This window comes from Pomacea canaliculata, linkage group LG10 (assembly GCF_003073045.1).
Source record: "Pomacea canaliculata isolate SZHN2017 linkage group LG10, ASM307304v1, whole genome shotgun sequence".
In the NCBI taxonomy this organism is placed as follows: Eukaryota; Metazoa; Mollusca; class Gastropoda; order Architaenioglossa; family Ampullariidae; genus Pomacea; species Pomacea canaliculata.
Genome location: NC_037599.1, coordinates 24,845,801 through 24,858,641, shown reverse-complemented (window position 1 = coordinate 24,858,641; position 12,841 = coordinate 24,845,801). Strand labels below are relative to the sequence as shown.

The window sequence follows — 12,841 nt, the reverse complement described above, 5'->3', positions numbered from 1 at the left end:
CTGATCATTGCGAAGATTTGACGTCATCTTTTTATTCGTATGACCCACTGTGTTTGTAAGGCTCTGTCTTTCGGAAACTGATGAAAAGAAAATTTTGAATCTTTTCCCCATCTTTTCGTGGCAATCGGGTGCAGCACATTCTCGAGGCATGGTTCTCACTATGGAAACAATCTCTACCACAGGTCATAGGGTCACGTGACGGAGAACAAGACTTCGTGGAAGCAAAAAAAAGAGTCCCGTGTAATTTCTCTTATTAAACACAACATTCTACTATAAACTACTACTGACTACTATAAACCTTCAATGTTTTCCCCATGAACCCACATATAAATAGACGAGATTGAAATTGATCCTACTCTTTATGCGATTCTAAGCAGTTTTATTTTGCCTTTAGAATCCCTTTAAGACCAATTGATCTCTAGCACAATATCTCACCAACAACACATTGCATCTCACTTTCACCCATTCCCCCCCCCCCCCCAAAGAAAAAAAATCCATAGAGAATAGTAGAGCATGTTAAACTTTTAGGTCATGTGGCCTCTTTATTTCAGGCAAAGTACATAGCTGAATGTATTGATGAGATAAAGCAAGAACTGAAACAGGAGAACCTTGCCATCAAAGCAAATGCTGTCAACAAACTGGCTTATGTGAGTTCTTGCTGTACTTTATATGATGTTTATTAATGCAATAAAAGCATTTTGCACATGCCTTTAATAAACAAAAATGAGAATCCATTAGTTATGTATTTAAAAAAATTTCAGTTGTATGATTCTAGACAAATGTGTATATATGAATTGTAAAGTAAATACCACATTGTTTGTGGGGCGCCAAGAGGGCAGTTGTCTCTAATTTTTTTCTCTATAGCTATAAAATGCATTTTATACTTACAAAATGCATTCTATAGCTATACAATTCAATCTGTACGTATATATAATGCATTCTTTATACAATTCAATTATATAAATATAAAATGCACTCTATAGCTGTCAGACTGTTAGTAAAGTCTTTCAGTTCTTTGTTATTGCCTGCTAACAGATTTATGTAGTCTTCAAAAGGTATGTTGAAAATTAGCCTTTCACTGATAGAATTAATAGTGTGATAGTCATTGAGGGTTTTGTGCATTATGTTCTCCAGCAAAATGTTGAGCAGATCATGTGCTAGAAAACACCCTTGATGGACACTTACTGTTGTGTGGAAGAACCAGCTTGGTTATCCAGTAATACTGTGCTGTTATACACCACTTCAACAGACCTTCTTTGATGTTGAATTTTTGCATCACATGTCATAGTTCCTCATGCCAGACTCTGTCAAAAGCATTTTTTAAGTTGATGAAGTTGTAATAGAGGTCTTGCTGGTAACTAAAGATTAGGATGTGACAGTTGAAGATCTGTGCTTCTACCTGTTCTACAATCAGATCCTCAGTGGTGGTATTAATGAGATTCTGGGTGGATAATTAAGTGTATTGCTCTGTAGGCTGTTTCCTTTTTTTTATTTTTTGGAAGGGGTATTGTTGACTGGTGACTGCATCCATTCTTTAGGCCATCTTTTGCATTCCCAGACATTTTGGCAGAGAGCAGTGAGTAGCTAGTGTACTGTACTTCTCTTTTAACCTGTTTCCTTAGGACTGGTAGGTCACTAGTTGTTTTATATGATGTTAGCATCTGTCTTCAGCTGGAAGTTGTACAATTCTTTGTAATATTCAGTCCATTGGTTGAGTACAACAGTACTTTCTGTGAGAAGGCAGCCATTTTTGTCTTTGATGGCTGAGGTCTTGTTTTGACCTCTTTGGGTGAGGGTCCTTAGTAGTTTGTAGGCCTTTTTGCTGTCACCCTGTGCTGTTGTCTCCTCTATGACCTGGCTTTGACGCTTGATCCTGTTCTCCCTGCCTTCATCCTTTTCTTGGTGGTATGCATGCTGGGTCATGTAGTTATTAAACTTTGGAAGTAGGAGTCATGGGGGTATCTAACTGGCTGGTGTGCATTTATCAGGATTCAGATGTCATAGTTCATACATCTGTCCAGTTCTGCTTATGCAGCATGTTTAACGATATGCCTGCTGAGATTATGCCAGATTATGTAAGTTTATTTAGTTCTTTTCGACATAGCATTTACAACCTTACAGTTTTTCCAAATCAATTGTGCATGCTGTAAGCAGCTTCTGTCTACATTTCTTTCATCTCATATGGCATTCTATGTTTGTTGCATGTGTCTGTGCGTGTCTTTTTTTCCTGTAGAGTGCCATGAGCCTGACCCTAGGACCCAGGATACTGTGCTATTTAAGTTCATTGTACTATTATTGTTAGCTCATTATTTTGGTAAAGAAATTTAGCATGGCTTCAGTTAACACTGAAGATGGGAAGTAGACAGAGTGCTGTATAAATATTAGTTTTTATTTATTATTTTAGCTCCAAATGCTTGGGTATGACATTAGCTGGGCTGCTTTCAACATTATAGAAGTGATGAGTTCGACAAAGTTTACATTTAAGGTAAGAATTCTTAACCCTATGAATTTCAAAAATGTTATTGCTTTACTTTGTTGTGTGTGTGTGAGAGCTTTCTATAATTCTTTTGGAGTGCATTTAGTGTGTGCTTATTTTTTTAATGGTGACCATATTCATTCTAAATAATATATGAAAGCAAATTACCAACTCAAAAGTTATAAATTTGTTGTTTTATTTTAGCGAGTAGGTTACTTGGCAGCTTCACAATGCTTTCATGAAGGGACAGATGTCTTGATGCTGACAACAAACATGATTCGAAAGGTATGTGAGTTAATCGTGGTGTGTGAAATTACATGTTGTGCATTTGTTCCTGCAAAATGGCAGTATGGTTAACTGTTGGTATGTTTGTATTTTTTTGTGCACAGCGCAATGAGCTCATCTCTACATGGGGGAAATGCGCTGTACATACAGTTTCAGTTATCATTATTATCTAAGGACTTGTCAGAAGTCAGCATATTTTGATGTTGAGCATGAATACAATAATTCACGTGTTTTAACATCATAGTTAAAGATGCAGTAACCTTACCACCACTTCCCCACCACTTTTAGCCCCAGATATGTGACCTACTTTAAATGTTTCTTATAATGTTTTTGCCAAATCGTCGTCTTAGGCATTCTGAAGCTCACTACAACATCTACCTGTAAGCTGCATTGCATATGTTGAGGGGGAACAAAGTTAAAGGGAAAAGCAAGTCAGTTGAGCTTTCTGAAACATGGCTTAGAAATATTTTGGGTATTGAAGCAATTGTTTACTTCCAGTCATGTCTAAAACAGAGGTCTGAGGTCTGTAGTTGCTGCATGCTTTGATGTTGCAATCATTGTGGAAAAAGTTGTCAGGACAAAGACCTCTGTGTGTGAAAAATGAAAGAATGTCATTGGAAAATGAATATCCTTTGGCTTGCCTTGCATTGAGACTGGCTGTACCAGCAATAGAATTTGTAAAGATCCTCGTTCACAAACAAAGCCAGTGATCTGCACATGCCTTCTTTTTCAAAGGCAAGATACGACTAAGATAAGTCTTGTAAGCTATGCTTTTCCATTGATTGCTTATTGCAGATTGCAAACTATAAGTAAAGGTCAGGCTGGCCAGTTAACAGCTAAGATTATTACAGCATTGCTCAACCTTTTTCTTGCCCATTGCGTCTGCTGCAAAATAACTGACACTACTCCAGCATTACATGACAGCGAATTTTCATGGTCAGTCTGTTTTCTGTTGTAAGAGCACTCACATACACAGCTGCATTCCTGAGTCAACCCAGAGCTTTGTTTTAGATGCGATTGTAGGTAAACAATCATTTAAGCAACCTGAACTTGTGATCAGACATCATTCATAACCACAGCCTCTATTATTGAAGCAGCTTACTGTTTTGTTTTCTTTTCCTTTCAATATATGCATTATTCTGATACAGCATATAATATTTAGTGAATTTTTTTTTTCAACTTTTAAAACTGCAATAACTAGCTTGGATATGTTACTTCTTACTCACCCACCGATGCCCACTGCTTTCTCTTGGTTTCTGGTGGCCAAAAGACCAAGGTAAATAGCTCCCTCATGTTGCAAAATACAAATCTCGTTCAGAATAGTAGGAAAACTGGAACAATAAATTTATTAATGTCCAAATGCTGATAAACATAAAACCAAACTATTGAACACATCTGCAACCTTATTTTGGTGGAACATCTTTTGGGATAAATCATAGTAGTCATGACTGCCTTTATGCAGAGAAAAACCAAAAGTCCGTTTAGCTGATAACAGGAGGTGCTGGTAAAATTTAAAAAGTAACCATTGTAACTCTGCTGACTAATAACATCTGAAATATTTTGACTGTCAGATCTTGTGCGTGTTGGAACTGTGTAGGTGATGGCCAGTGGCATGTGTCCAAATTTATTAGCGGCAGTAGCAGCTGTTTTCTATGTGTAAAAATGTTCGCTAAAGAATCCTATTTGAGCGTGAAAAGGAATATTTACAATCACATATGTGCCTGGCACACTTCTAATCTGACACTATTTCACAGCAGCTGGTGTATATCCTTCAGGTAACAGCTTGGCTGGTCTTCCTTGTAGCATTGTACAATATGTGTACCTTGCATCAAAGTGTTCTGTACTGTCTTAAGAAACTTTAAAGCTTTTATTGTGACACACAATTTGTCACAGTATTGCATTGGTTACCAAACCTTAATTGAATCGGTAAACCTTTACATACAACATCATCCACTTCTTATTTTCCTGTAAAAGTTTGAAAGGATAAAGCCGGAAGTTCAAATCTGATAAACCAAATCATGTTGCTAAAGATTCAGTTTTGTGAAGTAGAGAGTGTTTACTTATTTGTAAGTTTGTCAAATGTAATTTAATTAAACATGTTCCATTTCTTCCTTATCTCATTTTATTTTTAAGTGATAATTAGCAGTTGATCAGAGTAATTGTAACAAAATTTTAAACGTTGTATAATATAGAATAATTTTGGAACAGTACAAAATGGTCATGTATCAGTGCATTGCTGTTTCTTGCAACAAACTGAGCTGTCTGTTTTATTTCCAGTCATTTCATCATTTATTAAAACTATTACACATTTAAATTTACACCCATAAAAATACTTTGGAAAAATTAGCCCCCATGTAGATAACAATTTATTTGAAAAGTTATAAGTATAAACTTTTATCCATTACAATTTAAGTAAAAACTGTATAAAAAAATTGACCTTGGCTCTAGATCTTAAACCATTTTGGCAATAAGTAAAATCCACTAGATGGAACAGAGTTCACTTCTTTTTGGCACTCTCAGCATCCAAAAAATTGTGTTTTCCATTACCTTGAACATGGGTATGGAGAAAGGAAGTTTTCCCTGTATCTGTTACATCTGCAATTTTTTTTCTAAAGATATATATAGATAAATATCCTGAAGAATAAATGTGATTGCTAATTTGAAGTCCTAATGCACATCTAAGGCATACCCACAGACACATTGAGGTTGTAGTTCCCCTGTTTTAAGAACTAGTCTGAGCCTTGATTGTTAAATGTACATTTATGCTGGCCACTGATAAACTGTAAAATGCCTGGTTATTTTTGATAGTATTTGAAGCAATGAATTTTAGGAAATCAAATTTAGGATTGGTGTATTCTTTAGTTAAGCTAGTTTTTCATAAGTTGTATGGAATTTGTTTTTAAAACAGCTGCTGTTATTTTTATCAGTGTTGGCACCCTTATGCATGAATAATTTATATTTCATCTGCGGGAAAGATACTTTTGCAAACAATTTTAGTGATTATCTTTTGCATTAAGCATGTGCACAAGCAAACGTGCATATGCACAGACATGCGGATATACAAATAGGACATGCACACCTGAAGTGTTTGCTGCATCTGGTGCTTGTATGTGTGTGGGAGGGATTGTGATGAAGTTTTGTGTTTCTCTGTGTCAAGGAGCTCGTGGCTTCAGTAAGTCAGTTTATCCCTCTGTGGTATAGATGTATGTGGGATGCATAGTTTGTTATATGGGCTGCAAAGTTATGGAATGACACCCTACCTTGCATGAACATGGTTAACAGTTTATAGTCAGTTCTTCATTCTTGATAATTACATAAGCCTTTTTATACTGGGCCTTTCCTGATAAAGAGTTCTTAATCTGATTTATGTAAAGATCTTTGGGTGCTGAATATTGGATAAACATTTCTATTTAGTAGCTTCATATTCCTCTGTTCCTGCTTTTTTATATTAGTCCATTATTTTATGATTTTTTTTTGGTTATTATTATCAGATGGCACTAATGTAGTTGCAATAGGTCTTTCTCAATTGTAATTGTGTTCAAAAAGTTATGACTGCTGGTTCTTTGAATTTTCTTTTTGGTAATGCATGTGGGCAAGCAGCAATCCAAGGCTGGAATTAAGAAAACATTTTATAGAAAGAGAAACAGTTCTAATGTTCTGTTACTTTCTTTGCCCCTTAAACTGCTTTTCAAGAAGTGACAATTGTCTGCTCCTTTCCTGTCTTGCATTAAACATTAAAATTATCATGTTGGTATTAAATGCTCCCTCCTATTAAAAAGAGAAACCATATTATTATGATCCATTATGTTCCAAATCCTAGGTCAGATTACAAGAAGCAAAACAGGCTAAAATATGTACTAGTAAAATTTATTACTTGCATATTCAAAATTTTGGGTTTAATAGCAGTCAGTTACAAGACTTGATGATAGCCATGGTTTATAGTTTAGCTTATTCCTTGTTACTCCTCGAGGAGCACAGGACTGCAACAGATGCTAGCCATGAGTACTATGTTATTTTGGATTGTGAAACTTAAAAATTGAAATGCAATTTTAACATCATTTTGAGGATATCAGTGCATGAACCCTTCCAAAAGTTTATGCTGGCAAATGTGCATTGTGTAACTGCATGCAGTAAATGCATGCTGTTTGGCATGCAGTGTTATTTGCTTGTAGCAAAGATAATTTATGTATAGTCATGTTCAAGGATAGTTTGGGGAAAGGTAGAGTGAGATGGCATAAAATTTGATTAAACTTGAAATACATTCAGTGAAATGTTAAGCGAATTTTTTTCACACTAGACTATTAAACAGCGACATGCAGCATATCCCAAAATGAAAATCAGAAACATGAGCAGAGACAGTACGGTTGAAATTAATCTTGCTTCTAAAACATGCCAAGCAAAAAGCAAACATGCAGTTTTTTGGGGTTTTTTTTTGTTCTTGTGTTTTTCCAAGCAAGTTTGTAATTAAAACAAGTACTGTGTTTTTTTTTTAAGTAGGTCATCTTTATTAGTGAACCAGCACCAGTTTTAGAAAAACATTTACTATCTAACCCCCCCCCCCAATAAAAAAAAAAAATCTTGAAACAAGAGTGCCTTGAATAACTTCATTTATATTGTAAACCATGTGTTTCCTGTAGTGCATTCATAAGTCATTAGGTATGGTGTGGGGATTGTGTTCTGCAGTGACAGGCTTTTTAACTCTGATCTGATGAAGATAATCCTCACGGTCAAAATGTGGTCTGGTGAAGATCACCCTGGATTATACTTCAGTTTTAGAACATATGGCTGATAAAAACTCAGCCTTGTGCTTATATTCTGTTTTGCTTTTTTCACCAAAATATTTTTGTTATGTATTATATATTGTTATGGAGTAGCCTTAAGTATGCATTATTTTTTGTTGAAATTTGTTTTTGAATATTTTTTGCAATGCTTTTATGAAGGACTTGCGTTGAATAACATAACATTATTGCATGCGACTGGATATGAGTTGTGTATTTAAATTTTGTGTGTGTATGTCATTGTAGGCTTAAATATAAAAGTTTAAAAAGCCCATGCTGCTGGTGGGGTTGATGTTCCTACTCCTTTCTCTAAAAAAGAGATTGCACTCAGTATCATTCTGTTCCTATAAAAAAAAAAAATCATTTGTTGAAAATGAACCCCATTTTCCTGAGCTGACATTATTTGAAAGAAATCTTAATTTCATTTTTTTCTGTTTGAACTTGAGTTGACGTTAACTAAATGTAACAAAACTCCTTGATGAAATATGTATTATGTTGGTAGTGATCACGTGTATTCTTTTATTAAAGTTTCATTTGTATGCATGTACCATGCTTTGAGATATGCTCACATTGTTGTATATGTATATTTTGTGACTCTAAGGATAGCCATTCAGTGCTTGTATGCAGATGCTTGTTACCATGATAGTGCTGCACAGCATCAAGTGTTTGCAAGATGAAGAAGTATCTCATTGTAGTTTCTGTCATCATTGCTGTTGCCTTTGCTTGCAGGATATGAGCAGTGTCAACATGTATGATGCAGGCGTGTCTTTGAGTGGGCTTAGCTTGTTTCATCACAACTGACCTGGCCCGCGATCTTGCTAATGACATCATGACACTGGTAAGACTAGGAATAAACCATGGCCTTGATAAGTTTTTAAGCATCTGTTGTAGTTATTTGTTCTCAAGCGGTGAGTTTTTTTGAAAAGTTTTTTTTTCTTGTTTCCGCACTGATTGTAACATCCTTCATAATATAAGCTTTTATTGCTATAAAATGTTTATCATTATTATTTTTCCTTCCCGATCTGCATGCATATGTTTACAGGGCTGCTTTGCCGTTTTATACCCTTAGTTGCTGGCTCCACATAAAACACCACCCCTCAGTTTTCAGTCACATTAGTTATCTTTGGAGAAAGTGGCAGAACAAATTTCCATGTATTTAGTATATGCTGGAATACATTTCTGCAACAGTTTTGTTACTTATGTTTTGATTTATAATATTGATATATTTCAGATGACATCTTCCAAACCATACTTGCGAAAGAAGGCAGTGCTGATTCTGTATAAAGTGTTTTTACAATTTCCTGAAGCACTAAGGCCAGCATTTCCTCGCTTGAAAGAAAAGCTGGAAGATCCTGATCCAGGTGTGCAGTCAGCTGCTGTTAATGTCATCTGTGAGTTGGCGCGCAAAAACCCAAAGAACTACCTGTCTCTAGCACCACTGTTTTTCAAACTGATGACCACTTCCACAAACAACTGGGTCCTCATCAAGATCATCAAGCTGGTTGGTCTCTTGCAATCTTGTGATTATGGTGATGTCATGTTATGTGATTAGTCATATGGTATATGTGATGACATCAGGATGGTGTGTGGGTGAAACGGAAGAAAAGTTTTGCTTAGTATATGTGATAAAGCAGTTTTATCTGTCATCATAAAGGCTGGGAAATGAGATAGGTACTATACATTCTCTCACAGCTTCATAAAATTTTTTGGTCTTATTCAGGTGTGAAACCAGCATTGTTATACACAACATACGTACTACATACACGCTTTTGTGGTTGTGTGCGTAGGTGCTAACCAGATTCAGTCGTTTTATCCATGCGTTACAACCAATTAGTGATGTGCTGATGCAAATTTGCTTCATTAAAATAAAGATTGCTGTAAGTAGTGACTGAATTGTTTTAATCCCTTTCAGTTTGGTGCATTAACACCTCTTGAACCCAGGCTAGGAAAGAAGTTGATTGAGCCTCTCACCAATCTGATTCATAGGTGCGTATTTGTGGTCCCTCCTCTGTTTGTATTGGCCGCTGCTGGTATGTGTGTGAACATGTCTTCTTACAGTAAACCACATGAATGCCTGCACACGAGCATAAATGCTTACTGTGACTTACATTTTTACAGACTTACACTAGGTTTGTGGTCTTATTTTTCTTAAGCAGTCTGATTATTAGGGAAAAAAGAAGCAAATTACTGATTGAAAAATGGGCATTTTTTTGTTTGTTTTTGTTCCACTTCTTCCTATGTAGTGGCATGTTTACATGGGATCTTATTTGGGTGCATTTATTGAAAAGATATCTTAGTTCTGTTTTTTATTAGCACCAAGAGATAATAATTTTGCCTGATGCTACTCTGAAACTGATAACCATGTGTTGGATTTTCAGTACCTCGGCCATGTCACTTCTTTATGAGTGCATCAACACAGTTATAGCAGGTAATGTCATACAACATTTACTCTCATTTTGTAAAGCACACAGCAAATTGTCATTTAAGAGACATGTTCAGGTTACTACATCTTTATTTAACTTAAAGACAAAAAAAAAAAAAAAGCCCAGAAAAAAATGACATTTTGAAATTTTTTTATAGGAGGGTTGAGTTTTATTGAAATTAATGAAAAAATTTAGACATTGCTTAAATTTTCTATGTATTAATGTTGTTAATAAGCAGTGTGATGCTTATTTTTATATTTAGTTTATTACTAGTATGTTGTAAATGTTGATACTGCTGACTGTTTCAGATTAGCTATATTCCGGGATTGTAACATTCATTGTCTTATTGCCATTGCCTTTCGACCAGTTATTGTTGCTGACGCCAGATGTTCTTTTTTTTTTTTCCTCTCACTTACAGTACTCGTTTCTATATCTTCAGGCATTCCCAACCACTCCGCCTCTATACAGGTACAACGCCTGCGTGCTTACCTCCCTTTGTCTTGTAGCATTTACCCATGGTGACAGGTTGCCTCTAGATATGTATACAAGTGGTATTGAGGGATATTGGTGAAGGGTATTTGTGTTTATTTGTTTTCTTATAATATTGGGTTCAGTTTAATGCTTCTGTTTTGGGAAGATCAAAAGGGCTTGCTAGATGGTTCTTGTTTGTATTTGATTTTTTTTTTGTTTTTCTGGGTTCAGTTTATTGCTTCTGTTTAGGAAGATAAGATGCTCCAAGCAAAAAAACTATTTCCCACAGTTACATGAATACTCTCCCACACCGCCTCTTCTGTGTTCATGATACAAAGCCTCCTAACAGTAATATAAAGATAACAAACATCTGGATTCAAAATGTTATGGATAATGATAATAATAAGGCAGATTTGTATAACATTTCATATGGTACACTTTTTATATATCAATACATTTTACACAAGTAAAAACAAAAAAACATCTAAATACAGGTTCCAAATGCTTCAAGCACACTCAGACTAAACATATAAGCAAACAATAAGGACATGACAAGAGAAATCTCAAGCAGACAAAAGAGAATTATACAAACATGCCACAGCCATGGAAACATGACATCAAAAGGATAGTAGTAAGGTTTATCATAGTCCTGAGAAGGATACACCTATCCTAAATATAATGTAAACATATCTATATATATTAAAGTCATCAGGGTTTTGACCTCTTTATTTCATATTTGTAAGCATGTATCTCAAGAATAGGAGGGGTTTAATAAAGATTGGGTTAAAAATTGGGTTGTGTAGAGCTCAGAATAGTCATTTCAAAACCAGCATTTTGCTACACTTTTTAAGAGGTGCTTTGAAAGTGAAATAATTTTATTCTTTAAAGCTCAGCTTTAACACAATTCGCTTACATTTCCATTTACAATATACTTAACTTGACCAGTTGTAGTAGTGCTTAATATATTCTGTATTCTGTAATGTTTCATGTATCCTATATTAAACATGACTTCTTTAATTTCTTTCTACAAAAATGTATTTGGATGCTGTTGATATCTTACATTAGTGGCATAACAACTTTTGGCAAGGTGCATTCTCATGCTTCTGTAAACATTTAGGCAGCATCTTTTGATTTCTCTTTTACAGTTCTGGACAAAAAAAAAATGTTTTTTTTCTTCTTGGCATGGCAGAATAGATTTTGATGCAGACTTGCAGGTTATAGTAATCCTGAAGAAAATAGTGTGTTTGAAGGGTTAACTGTTGGTTATAAATAATATAATATAAAAACACAACCTGTGCGCAAGGCATTTAACATGCTTAACCTCATATTTCATGGGCTTTTACTTTTGCTAACAATAGAAAACCTTACTAAGCACAGTATCAGCAGATTAAAGCAGATTGCCCTTAACAGTAGATAAAAATAAAAGTCTGACATTGATAGACCTGCATTTTACTGAGGTTTGCATGAGATTTTTCACTGTGCATGTTTCTGATAAATTGAAAAACATCTGCACAGTAACTCCTGTATTAGCAGCTTAATAATGAAATACCAAGTACTGCACCAATAATCAGCTAGTTGCTCAGATCATAATAATTGCTCAGTAGTTCTGATTCCATTCTCTAGCAGATATGATTTATTCTGTACAGTGAGTACTGTAGGTTTTTTGGTTCTCAACATTTCCTGAAATGTAAAATAAGTATTAAATAGTTTTTGCTGGCTTTTATTTAAAAATTTTAATTATAGAAGAGTCTTATTGCAAGAGCTATGCAGTCTTAAATATGATAGAGGATTTGTAAGAACCTTTTTCTGTCTTAAATATATTAGCTTTTTAATTGTTATTCTTTTTTGGTACCCATTGTATTTTTAGTAAGTAATTTATGAAGCCAGATTTGAATGTCCTGCTTTCTGGTTCCTGCAACAACATATTTAGTAACCACACCACTATTTATACCCCTCAGGCACAGACAGGCTCCATTCTTTTTCAAAATTTGTGATGCATGTTTCATGTACAAATGAATTAGTGACATTCAACATTCTAGTGCACTGCTAACACTTTCAAACTGAACGTATTTTAGTATGGTGTTTTCTGATTTTTGTGCATAATAGCATGTTAAATATCTGTGACACCTAATTGCAAAGCTTTGCATTGATTATTGCTTTGTCTTGCTATAACTTTTTTGGTGCTCAGTTGTATAAAATTAGTTTGCATGAAATACTTTTGTGGTTTAGAGGTACTTTATGAAGTCATTGGATCAAGAGGTGAGAGATGAAATCTGTGAACAGTGCAATAGTATGACAATTACTATGTCAGTATGCTTACCTAGTGTTTAGCAATACCTGAACAGAAACAAAAAGATTGTTGAAAAATAGATGTTTTTGATATTAGAAAAGCCAGGCAATTAGAAAAT

The 12,841-nt window shown here is 34.9% G+C and overlaps 1 protein-coding gene across 1 annotated transcript in view; it reads left to right on the top strand.

The window, feature by feature from the left end:
• The window catches only part of LOC112574223 (AP-3 complex subunit delta-1-like), a 35,736-nt gene that overhangs the window by 1,274 nt on the left and 21,621 nt on the right, over nucleotides 1-12,841 (top strand). Inside the window, 9 exon segments of the mRNA XM_025255127.1 lie at nucleotides 552-647; nucleotides 2,405-2,485; nucleotides 2,681-2,761; nucleotides 8,269-8,322; nucleotides 8,324-8,377; nucleotides 8,771-9,040; nucleotides 9,452-9,525; nucleotides 9,918-9,967; nucleotides 10,381-10,430. Of these exon segments, the coding sequence (XP_025110912.1) occupies nucleotides 552-647; nucleotides 2,405-2,485; nucleotides 2,681-2,761; nucleotides 8,269-8,322; nucleotides 8,324-8,377; nucleotides 8,771-9,040; nucleotides 9,452-9,525; nucleotides 9,918-9,967; nucleotides 10,381-10,430 (810 nt within the window).